The sequence below is a fragment of the Octodon degus genome, unplaced genomic scaffold (assembly GCF_000260255.1).
Source record: "Octodon degus isolate 3935 unplaced genomic scaffold, OctDeg1.0 scaffold00138, whole genome shotgun sequence".
Taxonomy (NCBI): domain Eukaryota; kingdom Metazoa; phylum Chordata; class Mammalia; order Rodentia; family Octodontidae; genus Octodon; species Octodon degus.
This window is the reverse complement of record NW_004524714.1, coordinates 2,253,702-2,271,001: the sequence shown is the minus strand read 5'-3', so window position 1 is coordinate 2,271,001 and position 17,300 is coordinate 2,253,702. Positions and strand designations below refer to the sequence as shown.

At 55.6% G+C, this 17,300-nt stretch overlaps 2 protein-coding genes across 5 annotated transcripts in view; both read right to left on the bottom strand.

Annotated features, from left to right (window-relative positions):
• The window catches only part of St6galnac4 (ST6 N-acetylgalactosaminide alpha-2,6-sialyltransferase 4), an 8,391-nt gene extending 4,828 nt beyond the window's left edge, over positions 1 to 3,563 (bottom strand). The window contains exons 1-3 of one of the 3 annotated variants that reach the window (XM_023701674.1): positions 3,388 to 3,563; positions 2,954 to 3,025; positions 1,711 to 1,896 (exon numbers count right to left, since the gene is read on the bottom strand). In XM_023701674.1, the coding sequence (XP_023557442.1) occupies positions 1,711 to 1,896; positions 2,954 to 2,965 (198 nt within the window). In that variant the 5' untranslated portion in view covers positions 2,966 to 3,025; positions 3,388 to 3,563. Of the gene's footprint in view, positions 1 to 1,710; positions 1,897 to 2,004; positions 2,452 to 2,953; positions 3,026 to 3,387 lie in introns of those variants that run through there. The other 2 variants (XM_023701672.1, XM_023701671.1) reach the window with 2 other exon arrangements.
• Positions 3,564 to 7,048: 3,485 nt separating this feature from the next.
• Pip5kl1 (phosphatidylinositol-4-phosphate 5-kinase like 1) lies at positions 7,049 to 15,356 on the bottom strand. Of its 2 annotated transcripts, XM_004641535.2 has the most exons (10): positions 14,861 to 15,356; positions 13,835 to 14,041; positions 12,429 to 12,479; positions 12,074 to 12,228; positions 11,748 to 11,872; positions 11,524 to 11,558; positions 11,376 to 11,431; positions 10,344 to 10,456; positions 9,606 to 9,759; positions 7,460 to 8,280 (listed from the first exon to the last, which is right to left on the bottom strand). In XM_004641535.2, exons 1-10 carry the CDS (start codon positions 14,888 to 14,890, stop codon positions 8,013 to 8,015), a joined length of 1,194 nt encoding a protein of 397 aa, XP_004641592.1. In that variant the 5' UTR covers positions 14,891 to 15,356; the 3' UTR covers positions 7,460 to 8,012. The 2 variants fall into 2 exon arrangements, 1 of the variants encoding a protein (XP_004641592.1); XR_002818136.1 differs by lacking the exons at positions 11,748 to 11,872; positions 12,074 to 12,228; positions 12,429 to 12,479; positions 13,835 to 14,041; positions 14,861 to 15,356 and adding an exon at positions 7,049 to 7,173 and having other exon boundaries at positions 7,551 to 8,280; positions 11,524 to 11,613.
• Positions 15,357 to 17,300: the final 1,944 nt, after the last annotated feature.

Sequence of the window (17,300 nt, the reverse complement as noted above, 5' to 3'; positions counted from 1 at the left end):
AAGCACAGAGTCCTGGTTTGAAACTTAGTATCCCCAAAAAGTTATGACTTATATTTAGAAGTCCCTGCAAATACTCAAGTGGCCATAGGTGGGGCTTTTTTGGGAATGGCCAGACATAAAGTATGTTATGCTAGGACTGATCCACAGTACAATGCTAGGATTAGGAGTGTAGCCCAGATAAAATGTAAGGGACAGACCACAGCTTGCTCCTTGCTTGTTTTTGCTGTCCACTGCTGCCATGAACTTTTTCTCCTCTGGGATGCCACCCTGCTTCAGAGCCGGGTGACTACAGACTGAAGCCTCTAAGAACTGTAAACCAAATAGAGCTTTCCTCCTTTAACTTGCGGGTGTTGGGTATTTTTGTCTCTGCAACAAGCTAAGTCACTAACTGCCCAGGGAGTGGGTGGCACAGACCTTGGGCACAGCCAGGTCCTCAAGCCATCTCATTACTTCCCCCCACCCTGGGGCAATGAAGCCAATGAGCCACAGCTGTGCAGGAAATGACCCAGACCTCTGTGCCTTCAGGAAATGACCTAGACCTCTGTGCCTTCAGGAACTTGGGTTTGCCAAAGAGTGTCCAAGACGTAGGACACAGATTGCAGTTCAGAAAGGACAGTGTTGCACCCCACTTGCAGGCATTTCATACTTGCCTAAATGTTGATTTAAGGACACACAGGCCCATTTGTCCACACCCCAGTGATAAAGAATGACTTCCTTATCTTGTTTGGACTGTGCTGACAAGCAGGGGTCTGTTCTGCGTAGGTCACCTAGGGCCTCAAGAGGTGTCATGTGCATCTTCACGAGGTCTTTATAGTTTCTCACTGACCCCTAACATATCAAGTTGGCCCTTCTGGCCAAGCACAGTGATGCATGCCTGTAAGGCCAACAGTTCAGGAGGCTGCGGCAGAAAGACTGCTGTTCAAGCCTACCTTGGACAACTGAGTGACACCGTGTCTAAAATAAAAATTAAAAAAGGACTGAGGATGTAGCTCAGGTGGCCCAGCAGGGGCCAAGCAGGTCCAGCAGCCCTGGAAGATGTAGAAACCCCTAAATTTTTTGTCTCTTTGGACAAGAACTCACTATGTAGTTCAGGTTGGCCTTGAACTTACTGCAATCTTCCTACCTCAGCCTCGGAAATCTCCAGTATAGGAAGAAAAAAAAAAACTTTTGATATTCAAATTCTTTTTTGGGGGGCTACCTGAAATCAAACTCAAAACCTCACTCTTGCCAGGTAGGCGCTGGCTCGAATTCGGGATTTCCCACTTCTCTGAAGAAAAATAAGCTGGGCTGGTAGTGCAAGCTGTAATCCCAGCTCTAGGGAGGTTGAGGCAGGAGGATCACTATAGTTTCGAGGCCAGCCTGTGCTACATAGTGAGTTCAAACCCAGTCTGAACTGCAGAGTGAGACCTGTCTTAAAGCAGAAAACAAGAAAAACAAAAAAGCCACCATCAGCACAAAATCACATACACTGTGGGTGTCAGGTGTGTACTTCCGGGACAGGTAGGTCTAAAGATGCAGAGAATGCACACACCTGTGTGCCATGGAGAAGTCTGTCTCTCCCACCTGGCAGCAGCCACCCTGTCCCAAGAACCTCTAGCTCCCCAGGACCCAGCTGGGAGCAGCCAGCAATCTACGGGCTCAGAGCAGTAAAGTGAGTGGCCAAGGCCACACAACTGGGAAACCCCGGCAGCACGCTGCCTGGTGACCCACCTTCCCATCGGGCACACTGCTGTACCCACTGAAGTGCAAGGGCCCTGGTGCGGTGCGGCTGAAGTCCACAGGGAGGGGTCGGTCCAGGCAGGTGGCCCGGCAAGGGGGCAAGCAGGTCCAGCAGCACAGGAGGATGTAGACGGCAGAGAAGACCAAGGAGCACAGGGCAATGAGCAGGAGGCGACCCTGAGAAGACAGTGGAGGGGAAAACGTCTAGATGCCCCTGCAGCAGCAGCTCCTAGAACCCACAGTCTGCTTTCACCAGGCCCTGGGTCCCCCCCACCATAGCCCCACCTCTGTCCCCACCCCCTGCTGACTCTGGCTGTCTGCTTGCTGAGGATCAGGATGTAGGCCAGCAGTCCAGGTGGTACAAGGGCTCAAGGGACACATCTTTCCAGCCAGTTTCCATAATTGGAAAGCTGCTGTCGGGGGATTTCTACCTCTGGAAACCACAGCTCAAAGGCCACAAGTCCCGGGCACTCCTTCCGGCGTTCTCAAATGTGGGCTCCGCCTGGGGCCAGTCCAACTGACAGTCTCAGTGGCAGCCCCCTCCAGCCCTTCCAGGACCTTGCCACCTGGTGGGTGGGACCTCAGTCTTTCTGTGTGTCGGGCCATGGCGGTTGGTCGACAGCTGTGTTTTGGGTTCTGGGACCAGCAGCTGTTGCTCTCTGAAGACCAGAGGCAGGAAAACAGGTCCACCCCAGCTCCCGGGGGTGCGCTGCCCAAGGTCCCCTTGCTTTCCTGCCCACAAGCCACAGAAGCATTAAAAAAAGTCTCCTTGTGGCCAGCTTTTCCAGCTCTGCCCGGGAGGGGCCAAACCCTGAGACCTCGCCAAGGGCAGCAGAGGTAAACCCCGCCCCCGGCATCCAGGTCTCTCCCCACGCAGGCCTCAGCTTCCTGACCTGCTGATGCTGTTCCCTCCGTGTCACTGGTGAGGGCAAGGAACCGAAACCAAGACACAGGCGCCGCTGGCCTGGGGTTGCACAAAGCAGGGCTGACCCCGCGAAGGACAGCTGTCCTTCTTGAGTGCAGGGAGGGCAGACGCGACCATGGGCTGGGGTGCAGCTCAGGCGATAGCACATGCTCACTAAGCACAAGGCCCAGGGTTTGAAACCCCCTCACGAGAAAAACAAACAAAAAACCCCCACAAAGAGCGTGACTGTGGGTTCCAGCGTGGGAAGGCGATTGAGGTTACTCTGCCACAACGCAAAGCTCCCCTGGGCCTTTGCTCTGTGCCACCTACCTGGGCCTTCATGCTGTCGCAGGCCCTCAGCAGTCCTGGAGCTGCTGTCCCCAGGAGTCAGGAGCTGGGCACCTGCCAAGACTCGAACATTAGAGCTGGGAAGGAACACGACGGGGGAGGGCGTCCCCGGGTCCGGAGGAAACTGAGGCAGGAGGTGCAGGTTGGGATGGGAAATGGGCCTGGGGGGCCAGAGCTCCACCCTCGGTGGAAGTATGGCATCGTAAGGGAGCTGCAACAGGCGACCTTCGGAGCCGCCGCGGCAGAAGGGCAGAGGGATGCGCTCCAGTCTCAAGGTCACCCACTGGTCCGAAGCCGGGATCGCGACCTCTTCCATCCTCCCACCCCGCGGGGCAGCGTGAGGCCCTGGACCCACACCACTTGGGCTTTCTCCGCGCCTAGCGACTCCGGCGCCCCCTCCCAGGTCGGGCCCTCACCAGGCGGGAAGATGGGAGAGCGCCCGAGCTTCTCCATCCACCGCGCGGAGCTCCATGTCCGGCGGGCCGGGCGAGCCGGGCTGCAAGCCGGGGCCCCGGGGAGGAGGCGGCGCCTCGGCCGCAGCTTCTGCCGGGTGAAGCTGAACGCTCGCGGCAGGCAGAGGCGGGGCCTGGTACGCAGGGGGCGAGGCCTGCGCGCCGGTGGGGGGGGCTACGAGCGCGACCCCAGACGGGACGTGCGTGCCTAGCGACATCGCCTCGGGGGTGGGGGCGGGACCTCGGCACGGGGGGCGGGGTCTGAGCTGAGCATCTCCGTTATTTGTTCCTCTTGCATTTCTACCGGGTTCCTGCCTGGGGACCGGATGGCAGAGCTAGAGGTTGTTGAGCCATCGGGCCGTGGCTGCCGGGCCACTCAGATTTCAGTCTCTGTTTCTGAACTGGCAGGCTTGGTGACACACTCCTATAATTCCAGCACTCAGGAGGCTGAGGCAGGAAGATTGTGAGTTCAAGGCCAGCCTAAGCTGTATAGGGAGACCCTGTTTTAAAAAATAAAAAGCAAAGGAAAAGAAAGAAAAGAATCTATTTCTGAAATAGGGGTGGGACCTGAGAAAGTCATCTGGGGCTTTGGGCGGGGTTTCAGGCTGGTAGTCACTAGATTTAGCGATTGAAAAACAACACACCCAATTAAAATGGATTTCAAAGGTCGGGGAGATGGCTCAGAGAAATAAGCACTTCTCTGGCAAGTGCAAGGGCCTGAGTTCAATCCCCAGTTCCGCAAAAAAAAAAAATAAATAAATAAAGTAAATAAATAGATAAAATGGATTTCAGATAAACAAGGAAGAAACGAGCTGGGTTTGTTTTGTTTTGTTTTGGGTTTTTTTTGTTACTGTTGTTTTTGTGGAACCAGGGATTGAACTCAGGCTCTTGCGCTTGCCAAGCAAGCGCTTATTCTGCTGAGCTATCTCCCTGGCGAGCTGTTTTTATTTTTTGAGCTGTTTTTAATAGGATTGATTTATATTTCGGCATTGAGGGTTGAAGCCAGGACCCAGCATGTGCTCTGCAGCTGAGTTACATCCACAACCTTTTTCATTCAGTTCTGAGACAGAGTCTCACTCAGTTGCCCAGACTGCATCAGCATCCAGAGTAGCTGGGACTACTGGTGCATGTCACCCAGACCAGCTAGTGCTGTAGTTTAATGATGTTCACATGACCTTCGTTTGAGCCCCAGTCTCTCCCCTGTAAAGTAGGAGGATTCAGGAGTTGCCTGTGGCAGAGTCAGGCTTGAGTCGGGGCAGCTTCTCTCTAGAGCCCAGGCTCTGACACCCCCTGAGCTTCCCTGTCTGACCCTGGCAGATGTTCAAATATGGGACTGAAGCAAATGTCTCACCTGCAAATGTCTTCAAGGACTGGGGTGTGCGTCCTCGGCTCAGCAGCCTTCCGAGAGACAGCCCTGTCCTGGGTCCCCTTGAGCTTGGTGTCCTCGATTCCTGATCCCCATGCTTCCCCTGTCCTATTCAGCACCCAAGCAGCCCTGCCCTTTTCCAGGCTTATTTTTCAAATAAGCACTTCTTGTCCCTCCCACAAAAGGGGTCTCCGATGGGATGAGCTTTCTGGATTCCCCAGGTCTTTTTCCTTCACATTTCTCCTCAGATAGCAAGACTCTGCCCCCAAAAGCACTCTTCCCCTTCAAGCTGGCATGGTGACACACTCAGGAGACCGAGGCAGGAGGTTCCCTTCAAATTCAAAGCCAGCCTGAGGTACATAGCAAGACCCTGTCTCAAAAAAATGAAAGGAAAGGAAGGAAGGAAGGAAAGAAGGAAAGAAGGAAGGAAGGAAGGAAGGAAGGAAGGAAGGAAGGAAGGAAGAAAACCACTGTTCTTACCCCTGTCTTCAAAATCCTGCTGCATGATATGGACCCCTGCCATAGTCACCCTCCCTCAGGACCTTAATATTCATTGTTTCTCTACCTCTCCTGCTCTCATCATGTGGCTTTCTTGTCATTCAGCTCAAGCACGGTCTCCTCAAAAAAGTCCTTGCCATGGCCAGGGAGATAGCTCAGTGGCTTAAGCACCTGCTTGGCAAGCACAAGGTTCTGAGTTCAATCCCTGGTACCAAAAGGGGGCGGGGGGCAGGGAGATAGCTCATTAGAATAAATGCTTGCCTGGCAAGCACAGGGTCCTGAGTTTAATCCCCAGTATTGCCAAAAAGAAAAAAAGGAAAAAAAAAGTCCTTGCCAAATACCCTATCTGATGTTGCAACCTGGCTCCTCTTGTCTCACCTGATTTGTTTCACTCATTTTCCCAGGACTAGGGATTTAACCCAGGGCCTTCACATTGAACTATACCTCTAGCCCATTTTTATTTTAGTTTTTAAACTTAGAGACAGGGTCTCTGTACGTTATTGCTAAGTTGCCCAGGCTGGGCTGCAAACTTTCAAAACATCCTCCTGCCTCAGCCTCCCCTATAAGTGCTGAGCTTATAGACACACACAGCTGGTTTATTTTCTTTATGGCATTTGTCACAGCTTGAAATCACCCTGGTATTGGTGTATTGGCGATGTCCTTGTTTATGGTCCGTGTGGCCACTGGCAGATGAGTCCTGTTCTGAGGGACACCACCAGCACTGCCTGGTCCTGGGCACCCAGTAGGAGCTGGTTAACAAGTTAGCAGGGCCGGGAGCCTCAGATCCCTGAGGTCTTTCTTGAACAAATCATCACCTCTCTTTGGCCTCAGGCCCTGCCGGGAAACCACGGAAGAAGGCTGAGTCACCCCAAGTATGAGGGTGGGACTCTAAGCTCCCTGCATTCCAGCTCCTGCCACCCCTGCCTGACTGTCCCAATCCATCCCCTCCCAAGTGACCACCAGAGCCTAACTGCCACGTTTTTTTGTTTGTTTGTTTGTTTGTTTTGTGGAACCAGGGATTGAGCTCAGGCCCTTGCACTTGCCAGGGAAGTGCTTATTCTACTGAGCAATCTCCCCGGCCTCTATGGGTAGTTCTTTTTTCTTTTTCCTCCACATTTCAATTCCTTGCCAAGTAACAAGAAATCCTTGTAGCTCTTGAAGGCTCAGAGAGGGTGCATCATTGCCCAAGATGTCCCAGACAACTAGTAGTGGCGTGGCTCTTCCGGAACCTCGTTGTTGCCCTGCAGCCTGGCATAGTGTCCCCTCCTCCTGCTCCTGACAGCCACCTGTTCTTGGCTGTACCTGAGGGTGGCCAGGGGCTTTCCTGGCCCTGAGTGGCCACACAGGCCCAGCCCCACTACGCTAGGCCCCCCTGTCCACCAGGAGACTATTTTTTCTAAGAGATCTGGTCTCTCTCTGCCCAGGCTTTGCTGTGATGGGGGGTCTGGGCCCCTGAGAGCTCTGACTCCTTTTTCTCTACTTGGGGGTTAAGCCCAGACTGACCACTTCCACGTTGAGACTGCATCCTGGCTCTGTGGCCCCAGCTTCCCTAAGAGGTTTGGTTACACCTGGTCCCTGTTATCACCCAGTCCCTGAGCTCCAGAAAGGTTTTTTTTTGTTTTGTTTTGTTTTGGTTTTTTTTTTGGTATCTTGCTCTGTCCCCAGGTTCCCCTCATCCAGCAGAGAGCCACATGGCCGGTGCTCAGTAAATTTTTAATGCGTTGCTGAGGTCTGTTTTCATCCTTTCCATTGTGCACACAAGACTGCTGAGGCACAGAGGGGTTTAGCACCTTGTGCTGGTCACACAGCCAGGCCCTAGGGCAGCTCTGAAGTCGAGGCCTCGGCCAGCACGGTTCCATTGGGGTCGGAGACCAGGCTGGGGTTTCCTGGTGGAGGGAGAAGGGATGATGAGAGGCGACAGGGGCTCCCTGGGGTCTCTGCAGCCAACCACTGACCCTGCCCCCCTTTCTTTTGCTTGTTTGAGACGGGGTCTCACTATGTAGCCCAGAATGGCCTCAAACTCTTGGTGATCTCCCTGCCTCAGCCTCACCAGTGCTGGGATTACAAGCATGTGCCAACTCGCCCAGAAAGTGACTCTCAGAGGCCAGAGGACTCCTCAGAGCCTCCCAGAGCACCAGGAAGCCCTCCCACTGCCCACCCTCTCCCACCCACACTGGGGGGGGGGGCGGGGCGGCACATCCAGACGGAGACCCTGGGGCCCTGCGAGCCCGGAGGCTTGAGTTCTCCGGGCCTTGCCACTTACCCGAGCATAAGCCCCTCAGAGTCTCCTGGCCTCAGTTTCCCCATCTGGACGACTAGCGTTGGAGCCATCCATCATCCTGGCCTACCCAGAGCGTGAGGAGCCAGGGGCTTAAGAACACACACTTTTGGGGCCACCAGGTAAGGTGGAGCCTGATCCAGCATCCGGGCTGCATGATGATGCTCAGTTTCCTCACCCCCCGAGCCTCCACTTCATGGTCTGTAAAAAGAGAATAATAGCATTTCGAAGATTAAATGTGCTAATGCGGGGCATCCTCCAGTCGGCGCAGGGCACTGCTCCTCCACCACACCGGGCAGCGGTAGCATCGTCACAGCATTGATTAGAGGACGCTGTCCTCTGGTGGCCGCGGGTAGGAACAGCAGGCGAGTTGTCCGGACGCTGAGGGCAAGGGAGTTCCTGAAAAGCGCCCATTGTCCAGATGGGGAGACAGAGGCCAGGCGCCGCTCACTCGGTGTGCGCCTCGACCCACTGGCAGAGGCGCCGGGAGTAGCGGGCCGGGCTAACAGTGGAGAAGGTCCGACCCGGGTAACGCAGCGTCTTCCATAAATGCTCCAGCCGCTTGCGAAGCCCGTAGACCGTGGCAAGGTCCACGAGGCCCAGGAAGTAGCGGTGCTCCGGCCCATCCAGGACGTGCAATGCGTTGGGGCCGTCGGGCAGCAGCCGGCGGTTCTGGGAGTCCGGCTCCTCTGGGATCTGCGCCCCGTGCACAGACCTGGGTGGGAGCCACAGTAGAGTGAGTCTACTGCCTGCTCTAGGGAGCCCCAGCCATCCCCACCCCTGCCCAGATGACCTGGGAGGCAGAGGAAACAGTTGCTAATGTCTAGGGCTGCGCTGACCCCATCCCAGGCACCCGCCACAGGTGCACCAGAGGGGAAAATATACACTGATTTTCAAAAACACTGTAAATGAAAGAATGTTGATGAGCTCATCAATTCTCATGCTGCTTAAGTGAAATGAGCAGGTTTTGCGTGTGTTGAGTAACTTATTGTAATTATTTTCCTCTGTTTTTTTAATATTAGGGTGGTTTGTTTTGTTTTGTTTTCTGGTACCAGGGATTGAACTCAGGGCCTTGTGCTTGCCAGGCAAGTCATTTCTTGTTTTTGGAAAGTGTCTCGCAATTGTAGCTCAGGCTGACCTAAATTTGCCACCCTCCTACCTCAGCCTCCAGACTACTGGGATTATAGGCTCATGCCATTGTGCTTGCCTCTGTCCTACTTTTAAAATGAGGCTATTGGGCTGGGGAGAGGGCTCAGTGGAATAAACGCTTCCCTGGCAAGCGCAAGGGCCTGAGTTCAATCCCCGGTTCCGCCAAAAAATAATAAAATAAAATAAAATGAGGCTATTAGAGAGGCAAAGAGGAGGAGGCAGGAGGGTCACTGGGAGCTCAAGGCCAGCCTGAACAACAGCAAGAGCCAGTCTCAAAAGAAAACAAACCATAGGGCTGGTGAGATGGCTCAGTGGTCTAAAGCACCTACTTAGAACAAGCTTAGCAAAGCACAGGGACCGCGGTTCAGTCCCCCAGCACCACATGCCAGCCAGCCCCGCCCCCTGGTGGGCTGAGCTGCCCCCCCCCACAAATAAATAAATAAAATTAAAAAAACAAAAACAAACAAACCATAAAATAAAGTAGGGCCAAGCCTAAGGTCTCAGAGAGGCTCATGGGCAGCAGGCAAGGACCAACAGTTTCTCTACAAAGTGAGGACAGGACAGTGGCACGAGCAATGATGACCTCCTGGTCTTGGGCATGGAGGACGAGAATTTAGATATCTTGCTCTTTTCTCTGCTCCTGAACCTCCAGGCGCCACGCTGCTGCTGAGAAATCGCCAGGCTCTTCAGTTCAGCCGTGAGGCCCTCGACCAGCTGGACCAGGCAGTTGTGTGTCCAGCTGGGGTCTGCCCGTGTCCTGTGCCTTTCACTGCCAGCTTTTCTAGCCCTCTATTCTGTACACACACATGTGCACAAACACACACACTCCATGCTTTGTGGTCTTTGTACACTGCTGCCCCTCACCTGCCTGTCCATGCCACACGTGCTCACCTGGCCACGCGGAAGATCACGCTGCCACCCTGGCCCTGCTCGTCCTCATGGAGACGCTGGAAGGCCAGGAGGAGGCTGTAGTCCAGCACTCGCAGCTCCCGGAGGAAGGTGGTGTCCAGTTCCATCTGACGGAGGAGCCAGCTCCGCTGCGGCCCTGCCGAGCATCAGAGGCCTGCCTGAGCCTCACTGGGCCAGCCACAGTCCCTTTGTTCTCCTCCCAGGAGGGCAGGTGTCACCACTGTCCCCAGTAGACAAGGAAGGAAACCTATCTATACTTTGTCTTGTTCACCCACTTTTCAAGTCTTGGAGCCAGGACTTGGACGTTGCTTTCCTTGGCTCCAGAATCTAAGGTTGGTGTTTTTTGTTTTTGTTTTTGAGACAGGGTCTTGCTATGTGGTTTACACTGGCTTTGAACACACTATGTGGCTTGCCTCAAACTCATGGCCATCCTCCTGCCTCAGCCTCCTGAGTGCTGGGATTCTAGGCATTCACCACCATATCCAACCTTGTTTGTGTTTTGAACCAGGGTCTTACTGTATATTCCAGGCTGGCTTTGAACTAAGTACACCAGGCTGGCCTTGAATTCTCAATGATCCTTCTGCTTTGTCCTCTCAGAGCACTGGGATTACATGCATGCACTCAATCTAAGTTTTTAAGGACTTGGGCTTGGAGCCATGTGGGACCCTGCCAGAGCTTCAACCTGAATGGAGGAAGGCTGCCACTGTGCCCACAGCTCACCCAGGTTCACGGTCTTGCCCTGGAAATTGAGGTCCTTCAGCACAAGGACAAGGGGCCCACCCTCAGGGGCTGGCTCCACCCAGCGGCTCACCTCACAGCCCTTGATGTCATACCTGGGAGAGAGGGGGACAGGTTCAGCTTTACACAGATGAGGCACACAGGAACTGTCACGAGGCAATAATCTGAGGCAAGAGTCCCACTGGGTGACTATTCTCTAGTGCACCCAACTCATTCAGCACAGCACCTGGAAACCTCAGCACAACCCAGGTCTTGCAGGGTCCCCATGCTAGAAATGAGGCCAAGGCTCAGAGAGTTCCGGGATTCACCAAGAACAGCACACATGGAGTGGAATAGAGGTGCAGGCCCAGGCCTTGGGAAACCTAGCTGGCCAGGCTCTGGGAGCGGCCTGTGCACCCTGCTTGGCTCTTTGTCATTGCCAAGAGTGTCCCAGACACAGGGATGGGGAGCTGGTGCTCATGGGGGGAATCACACGAGGGAGCCTACTGGCATGGGGCTCTGGGCAGAGGCCAGGTTTTGTTTGCTCTACTGGGGATTGAAATCAGGACTTTCACCCCAAGCTTCATTCCCAGGCTTTTTCTTTTCTTTTCTTTTTTTTTGGACAAGGTCTTGCTAAATTGCTAAATTGTCCAGAGTGGGCTTAAACTTTTGATCCTTGTGTCTCAGCCTCCCAGCGTGCTGGGATCACAGGCGTGCCCACCCTGCGCAGCTGAGAGGCTGAGTGTGAAACGCTTCTCGCTTCTCCACGCTGGCTGCGTGGCCTGGCTCCTCCCCAGGCCCTCAGCGGTGCACTGAGGCTGAGGGCCACACATGGCCCCTGGGAGTAGAGACCAGGCGAGCCCGCGCCCCGACAGCGCCCCAGACACACTGAGCGCTGAGAAGCGGGAGGTGGACACCACCGCCTTCCGTCCTCTGGGTCTTGGCCTCGTCCTCTGCCCTCTCCGGGCTCCTCGTGGCGTCTGCCTACTGGGCGTCCGGTGGGGTCGGCCCCGTGCCTGCTCCTGGCCCTCTCACCTCTCCGAGATGCGGCCGGCGGGGTAGAAGACGCTCTGCATGATGATGAAGTACTTCTAGGGACGAGGGTGGTGAGTGAGGGGAGCCCGGATCTCACCTTCCAGATCTCACCAGCTCTGCCCAGCCGCCTCGCCCCGGCTTCACCCACCTTCTTTCCCTGGGCCACCCGCAGACTGTGCACTCCTGGGAGGGGGAGGGCGCCAGGTGAGGGTCCCAAGCTCCGTGACCGAGGTCGGGGGTGGGGGGCCTGGGCCTGGCCCCAATCCAGGCCACGCCTCCTGAGCCCGCCCCTCCAGGGCCCGCCCCCGAAACGCCCAGTCCCGAGCCTGCCCCTCTAGGACCCGCCCTCGGCCCCGCCCCCAGCCCGCATACCCAGCAACCGCGCGAGCAGCGAGTGCGGGTGTCGCTGCAGGTGCTGCACGTAGCGGGGCAGGTGGGCGAGCAGCACCCGCACCTCCCGGCGCCGCTGGGTCTTGAGGAAGAAGCGCTGGTCATGGCTGCGGGGTGGCAGGAAGAGGTCACTGTCCGCACCTGGCTGGGGCGGCTCCCATTGGGCCCTCTGCCTCAGCCTGGGCACCAAGATCTCTCTCCGACCCAGCTCGCAGCCGCCTCCCCCACCCCATGTCTCCAGCCAGCACCCCTGGTCTCCCCAAGGGGATCTCCCTTTGCCCAGAGCCCCATCCCTGCAGCAAGCTCACGACAGGAAGAAGCTGGCCTTGCTTTTGGAGGTGCTGAGGAACTGCAGGTAGGGGCCACCAGGGCCCAGTGCGGCCTGATAGTCCTCCTCTGCCAGGCCCAGGGAGCGACGCAGCCGGGCAAAGGCCGGGCCAGCTAGGGTGCCCAGCTCAAAGCCCTGTGGAGGAGAAAGAGCAGTCCCAAGAATGTCCATTGTTTCCAGGGGATTGCTGGCCCTGCTGTAGGAGTCAGGAAGACCAGGGCCTTTGTGCAAGGGCTGTAGGGACAAGCCAGAACCTACTCTGCATGGGTGGGGAAACTGAGGACAAGAAAGAGCAAAGACCCCTGCAGTGTCCCCCAAGAGTTTTAGCCTCCTACCTCATGAACCTGGGTCAGGACCTCGGAAAAATCTTCCTGAGTGGGCAGCCCCTGCAGGGATGGGTGAGATCTCAGGCAAGATCAAGATTCCCCACTATCCACCCTACAGTCCCCCATTTGGCTTTGACCCCTGTCCCCAACTTGCTTCTTTCCACACACAGGGTCCTGTGGTGTCCCTGAGTGGGACAGATGTGCTGGTGAAGCTCTGGGACTGGAGGGAAGAAGACAGTGACATGACACAGGGTCACGGTTGGGTCATCAGCACCAAGGTCTGAGTTCAAGCTTGGCACATGCACTCAGCCATATATTGGCTAAGTGAAGCCAGGTTCTGTCCTAGTATAAGGAGATGGCCCTGAAGTTGGGTGACCTGGGAGACACAGTCTGGGAGTGACCGGTCAGAAAAGTCTTCCTGGGGGAGGTGACCTCTGAGCTGAAATCTGAGGGGTAACAGAAAGGGAAGTGCAAGGTGCTTAGGGCAAGACAAATAGCATTGGTCCTGGGCATGGTGGCACATGTTTGTAATCCTTGCACTCAGGAGGCTGAGACAGGAGGATCATTGCGAGTTGGAGACCAGCCTAGGCTGCAAAGTGAGCTCAAGGCCAGCCTGAACTGCACAGGGAGATCCTGTCTCAAAAAGACAAAATAATAATAATAATTTTAAAAAATGAAATGGCATTGGTGGCTGGTGACCAGCAAGGGAAGAGGCTGGGGTGTCTGTGCAAGTGAGAGAGGGTCAGAGGGTGGGTGGCGCTGGACACTTGCTCCTTGGCACCCACAGGATTGCAAAGGCATGCTGAGTCCTGGGGAGCTAAGAAGTTTTCATCAGGTGATGAGGTCAGGTTGTGGTTTAGAGGACACCCCGGGACCTACTTTCTTTGGACCTCTGGATCCCTGTGCCAGGTCTTGGTTGGTGGGCTGTAGTCTGACTGTACACATGTGTGCACACACACAAATGACACACATGCTCACTGGGGCCCGCCCAGCTGCTGTGCTTGCAGTTGGGTGACACTTTCTGCTGAACCAGCATGGCCTCAGCCCAGGCTCTAGGGAGGATGGGCTGGGCAGGCAGGTGGGGGTGGGGTCCCTTTTCAACTGTACCCACTGGTAGGGCTGGGAGGAGCTCAAAAAAAATAGGTATAATCCCCTCCACCCATTATACAGATGGGGGCACTGAGGCAGAGGAACCCCCAGAGTCACACTGTGAGCACATAGAGTGTTTCTCATGCTGTCAACTCCCTAAGCCTTCCAACTTCCATCTCAGAATGTCCCTGCCTCTGTGCACCTAGCCTCTGCCTTCCTCCTTTTGGGAGCCCTCTCTGATCCCTGACACAGCAGCACGAGCAGGACTGGCCACCAGCCTGAGCATGGGTGGGTGGGTACGGGGGGGGGGCAGCCGGGCCATTCACCGTGGGTGGGTGGTCTATGGAGACCTGGGTGGCAGCCCACAGCCCTGCCTGCATCATACTCGTCAGCCCATGGAGCTCATGCCTTGGACCAATCTCAAATAGCCCCATGCGAGTCTGCTTGTCCCGGAGGCGCCAAAGGAGGCCACGACGGCGGCTGGAGCTGGAGGTGGCTGCTCTTTGTCCCGCCTCCGGGGAGGGGGCCAACGCCTGCTGAGAAGGGGCACAGGAGGCAAAGAGAGGCATCTCAGAGGGGAAAGAACCAGGTTAAAATCCCACTTGGACTACTTGTGAGGCTTCCTCTCATCTCTCTGCCTCAGTTTCCTCAGCTGTAAATTAGGGATAACGTTCCCACCCCAGCGGTTGTGAGGAGCCACGCAGACCTGCGCTGCATCAGACAGCGTGCCACCCGTGCTGCTTGTCTCCAGGAGGCATAGGATATGGGCTCTGCAGTCAGACCTGGCTGAGACTGACCCTGTCACCAGCTCTGTGACCTTAGGTAAATCGGTGCCTCTTTTCCTCAGCTGCAACGAGAAACTAAGGTAACACCTTCGGGGCGGTATTGACGATGTCCTGGCCAGCGTGTGCTCCCCGCACAGGAAGCTGTGTGCAGGCCTGCTCACGGGAATCGTGACTGCCCGCGGTTCATTCAGATCTATCCCACCGTCACCGCTGGCTTCCCACAGGCCCGCGCCAAGGGTGAGCAGAGACTGAGATCACGCAGCTGACCCGTTACGCGTGGACACCCACCGTGTGCCCTGCCCTGGCTGAGAGCTCCTAACGACCCTATAAAGGAGGAGCTTTTGATACCATCTCCATTTCCTCGAGGAGGAAACTGAGGAAGCCCTCCCGGGACACCCGCCAGATTACCCCACTTCAAACCTGCGCCCTCTATGGGGCGTGTCCTGGTCCCCTTCCAGGGCAGGGGCCCTCCCTGGCTGGGATGGGGGCGTGTCCGTCCCCCGGGGGGAGGGTAGGGGAGACCCACCAAACGTTCTCTTCCCTGTCCTTTCTCAGGTCCGCACCTACCTCGCGGGGCCCGGGGCTCGGTGCGGCCATCGCCCCCGCAGCAGCTTCCCGGGCTTTGGCCGCGTCCCCTGTAGCCCCGCTGCAGGAACCAGGCTCCGCCCCTGCCTCGCAATCGACCAATCTCGCGGCGCCGGTCACAGCCGCGCCCAATCCGAGCGGGGGGCGCTAGCGATCGCCTGCGGGTCCCGCCCCCGGAGCTGCAGCATCTCTGAGCCTAGCGGTCCAGGCCGGGTGGGGCCGCCAGGGCGTGGGCTAGGGTCCGAGGAGGGAAGACTCCCCGTTTTCTCCTTGGAGTGGGGGACCCGGCTCTCCGGAGATGCCTGCAGAGGTGGTTACCCTAAATCCTAGGCCGTCCACGCATTCAGGCATGAAATTCCCATTGGCTGTCTTTCAAGGAAAGAAACTAAGGTCTGGAGAAAGAAGTGACCTCTTCCAGGTCACACAAGAAGTCGGGCCCTCCATTCATTCAACACGAGTATTTGAAACACCCACTTTGGCCCAGGAGCCAGGCTAGGCCTGGAGATTTGGTGGAAAGCGGGTGGGAGGGACACCGTTACCACAGAGATCTTTTAAAAGCCTGAGTTGGATGATGTCACTTTCATGCTTAAGGCCTCCAGTGGCTTCCCATGGTAGTGGAACAAAATTCAAACTCATTGCCGTAGCCCTGCCCGCTGCACGCCCCTTCCCAGCCAGTCTCCAACCCCGCACTCCTTCCTCTGCAAGCTACCCTCCAACCCCAAGCCTTAGCCTGGTGGCTGTTCCCTCTTATCATTCTTTCCCCAGACTGCACCTACCTTGTTCCTCTTGTCACCCTGCAGACTCGAAGTCCCACAACCCACATTCCTGAACACATTCCCTCCTCTGTTTTTTTTTTTGTTTTTGTTTTTGTTTTTGTTTTTTTTTGCTGGGGGGGGGACAGTTTCGCTGCACAGTACAGGCTGGCCTTGAGCTCACTTTGTAGCCTAGGTTGGCCTCCAACTCGCAGTGATCCCCCTGCCTCAGCCACGCAAGTGCTGGGATTACAGGCATGTGTCACCACTTGAACACATTCCCTTTATGTTTTTCATCATCCTTCACAGTGTCAGAGATTTTTTTTCTTTGTTTTCCTTTATTTGAGACAGGGTCTCACTGTGTATGCCAGACAGCCTTGACCTCACTATGCACCCCAGGCTGGTCTCTAACTCACTGTGATCCTCCTGTTGCAGCCTCTCAATTACTGGGATTACAGGCATGTGCCACCATGCTTTGTGTCACAAATTTCTTTTCTTTTCTTTTTTTTTTTTTTTAAATTTTATTTATTTATTTGTGTGTGTGTGGCCAGCTCAGCCCACCAGGGGGGCGGGCTGGCTGGCGTGTGGTGCTGGGGGATTGAACCGTGGTCCCTGGGCTTTGCTAAGCTTGTTCTAAGTCGGTGCTTTAGACCACTGAGCCATCTCACTAGCCCCCACAAATTTCTTATTCATTTATTGGTAGATTAATCTCTGTCCTAGAATGACTGTCACTACAGTGGGCAACACATGGGCCTTGTGTGCTAGCCCAGTGTCCAGTGCAAATTGGTGCTCTATGAGTGTATATCAGACCAATGTGAGTAGGGGGGACAAGGGGCCTCAGTGAGTCCCAGAAGTGAAAGCCCAGTGTGGCTGAGATGATTAGAAAGTCACTGAGCATGCAGGGCCTCACAGGCCACAGTGGGGGGAGGAGCTACGCAGCCTTCATCCCTGTCACCAAATAGCTGAGAAAAGCAACAGTACAGACAGTATAGACAGCGCAGACAGCGCAGACTGTGCAAACAATATGTGGGCTCATGGCTTTGGAGGGTGCACTCTATGTTCACTTGCCCTGTTGGTTCTACATCTGTACAGAAACCTCCTGGAAGGAGGGTGTGGCAGGAGAAAGCTGTCACCTTACAACAGCCAGGAACCAGGAGAAGAGACAGGAAGGGGCTGTACTCTCTTTAAAGGCACACCACAGTGACCATGACCTGTGTTCTCCAGTGAGCCACAGCTCCTAATAGCCCCTTCAGCTATATTTAAAGATTCAAACTCAGGACCTTGCGCTTGCCAGGCAGGCACTAAGCCACTGAGCTCTCTCTCTGGCCCTAGCCCCTTCAGCTAAGATCTCATCAAAGGATCGACGTACTGATGAAACCACACCCTCCTGACCCAGCCACCTCTCTGGGTTCCACCTAACATGGCTACGTGGGGACCAAGCCCTCAAAGAACGGGTCTTTGAGGGGGACACTTCACCCTGAAGCCACATCAGGGATACCCAGAGAGCGTTAGGGTGTGGGAAGGTGCTCTTATGGCTCTGAGCGCCCCTGTTGCAGATGGGAGGGCCCAGCTGGCAGGGCAGGGACTTGACCCCTTTTCTGCCTCAGGAAAGGCCAGTGGCTTTGCTCAGAAAGGTGACTAGAGAGGGAGGGAGAAGTCACAGAATCTGG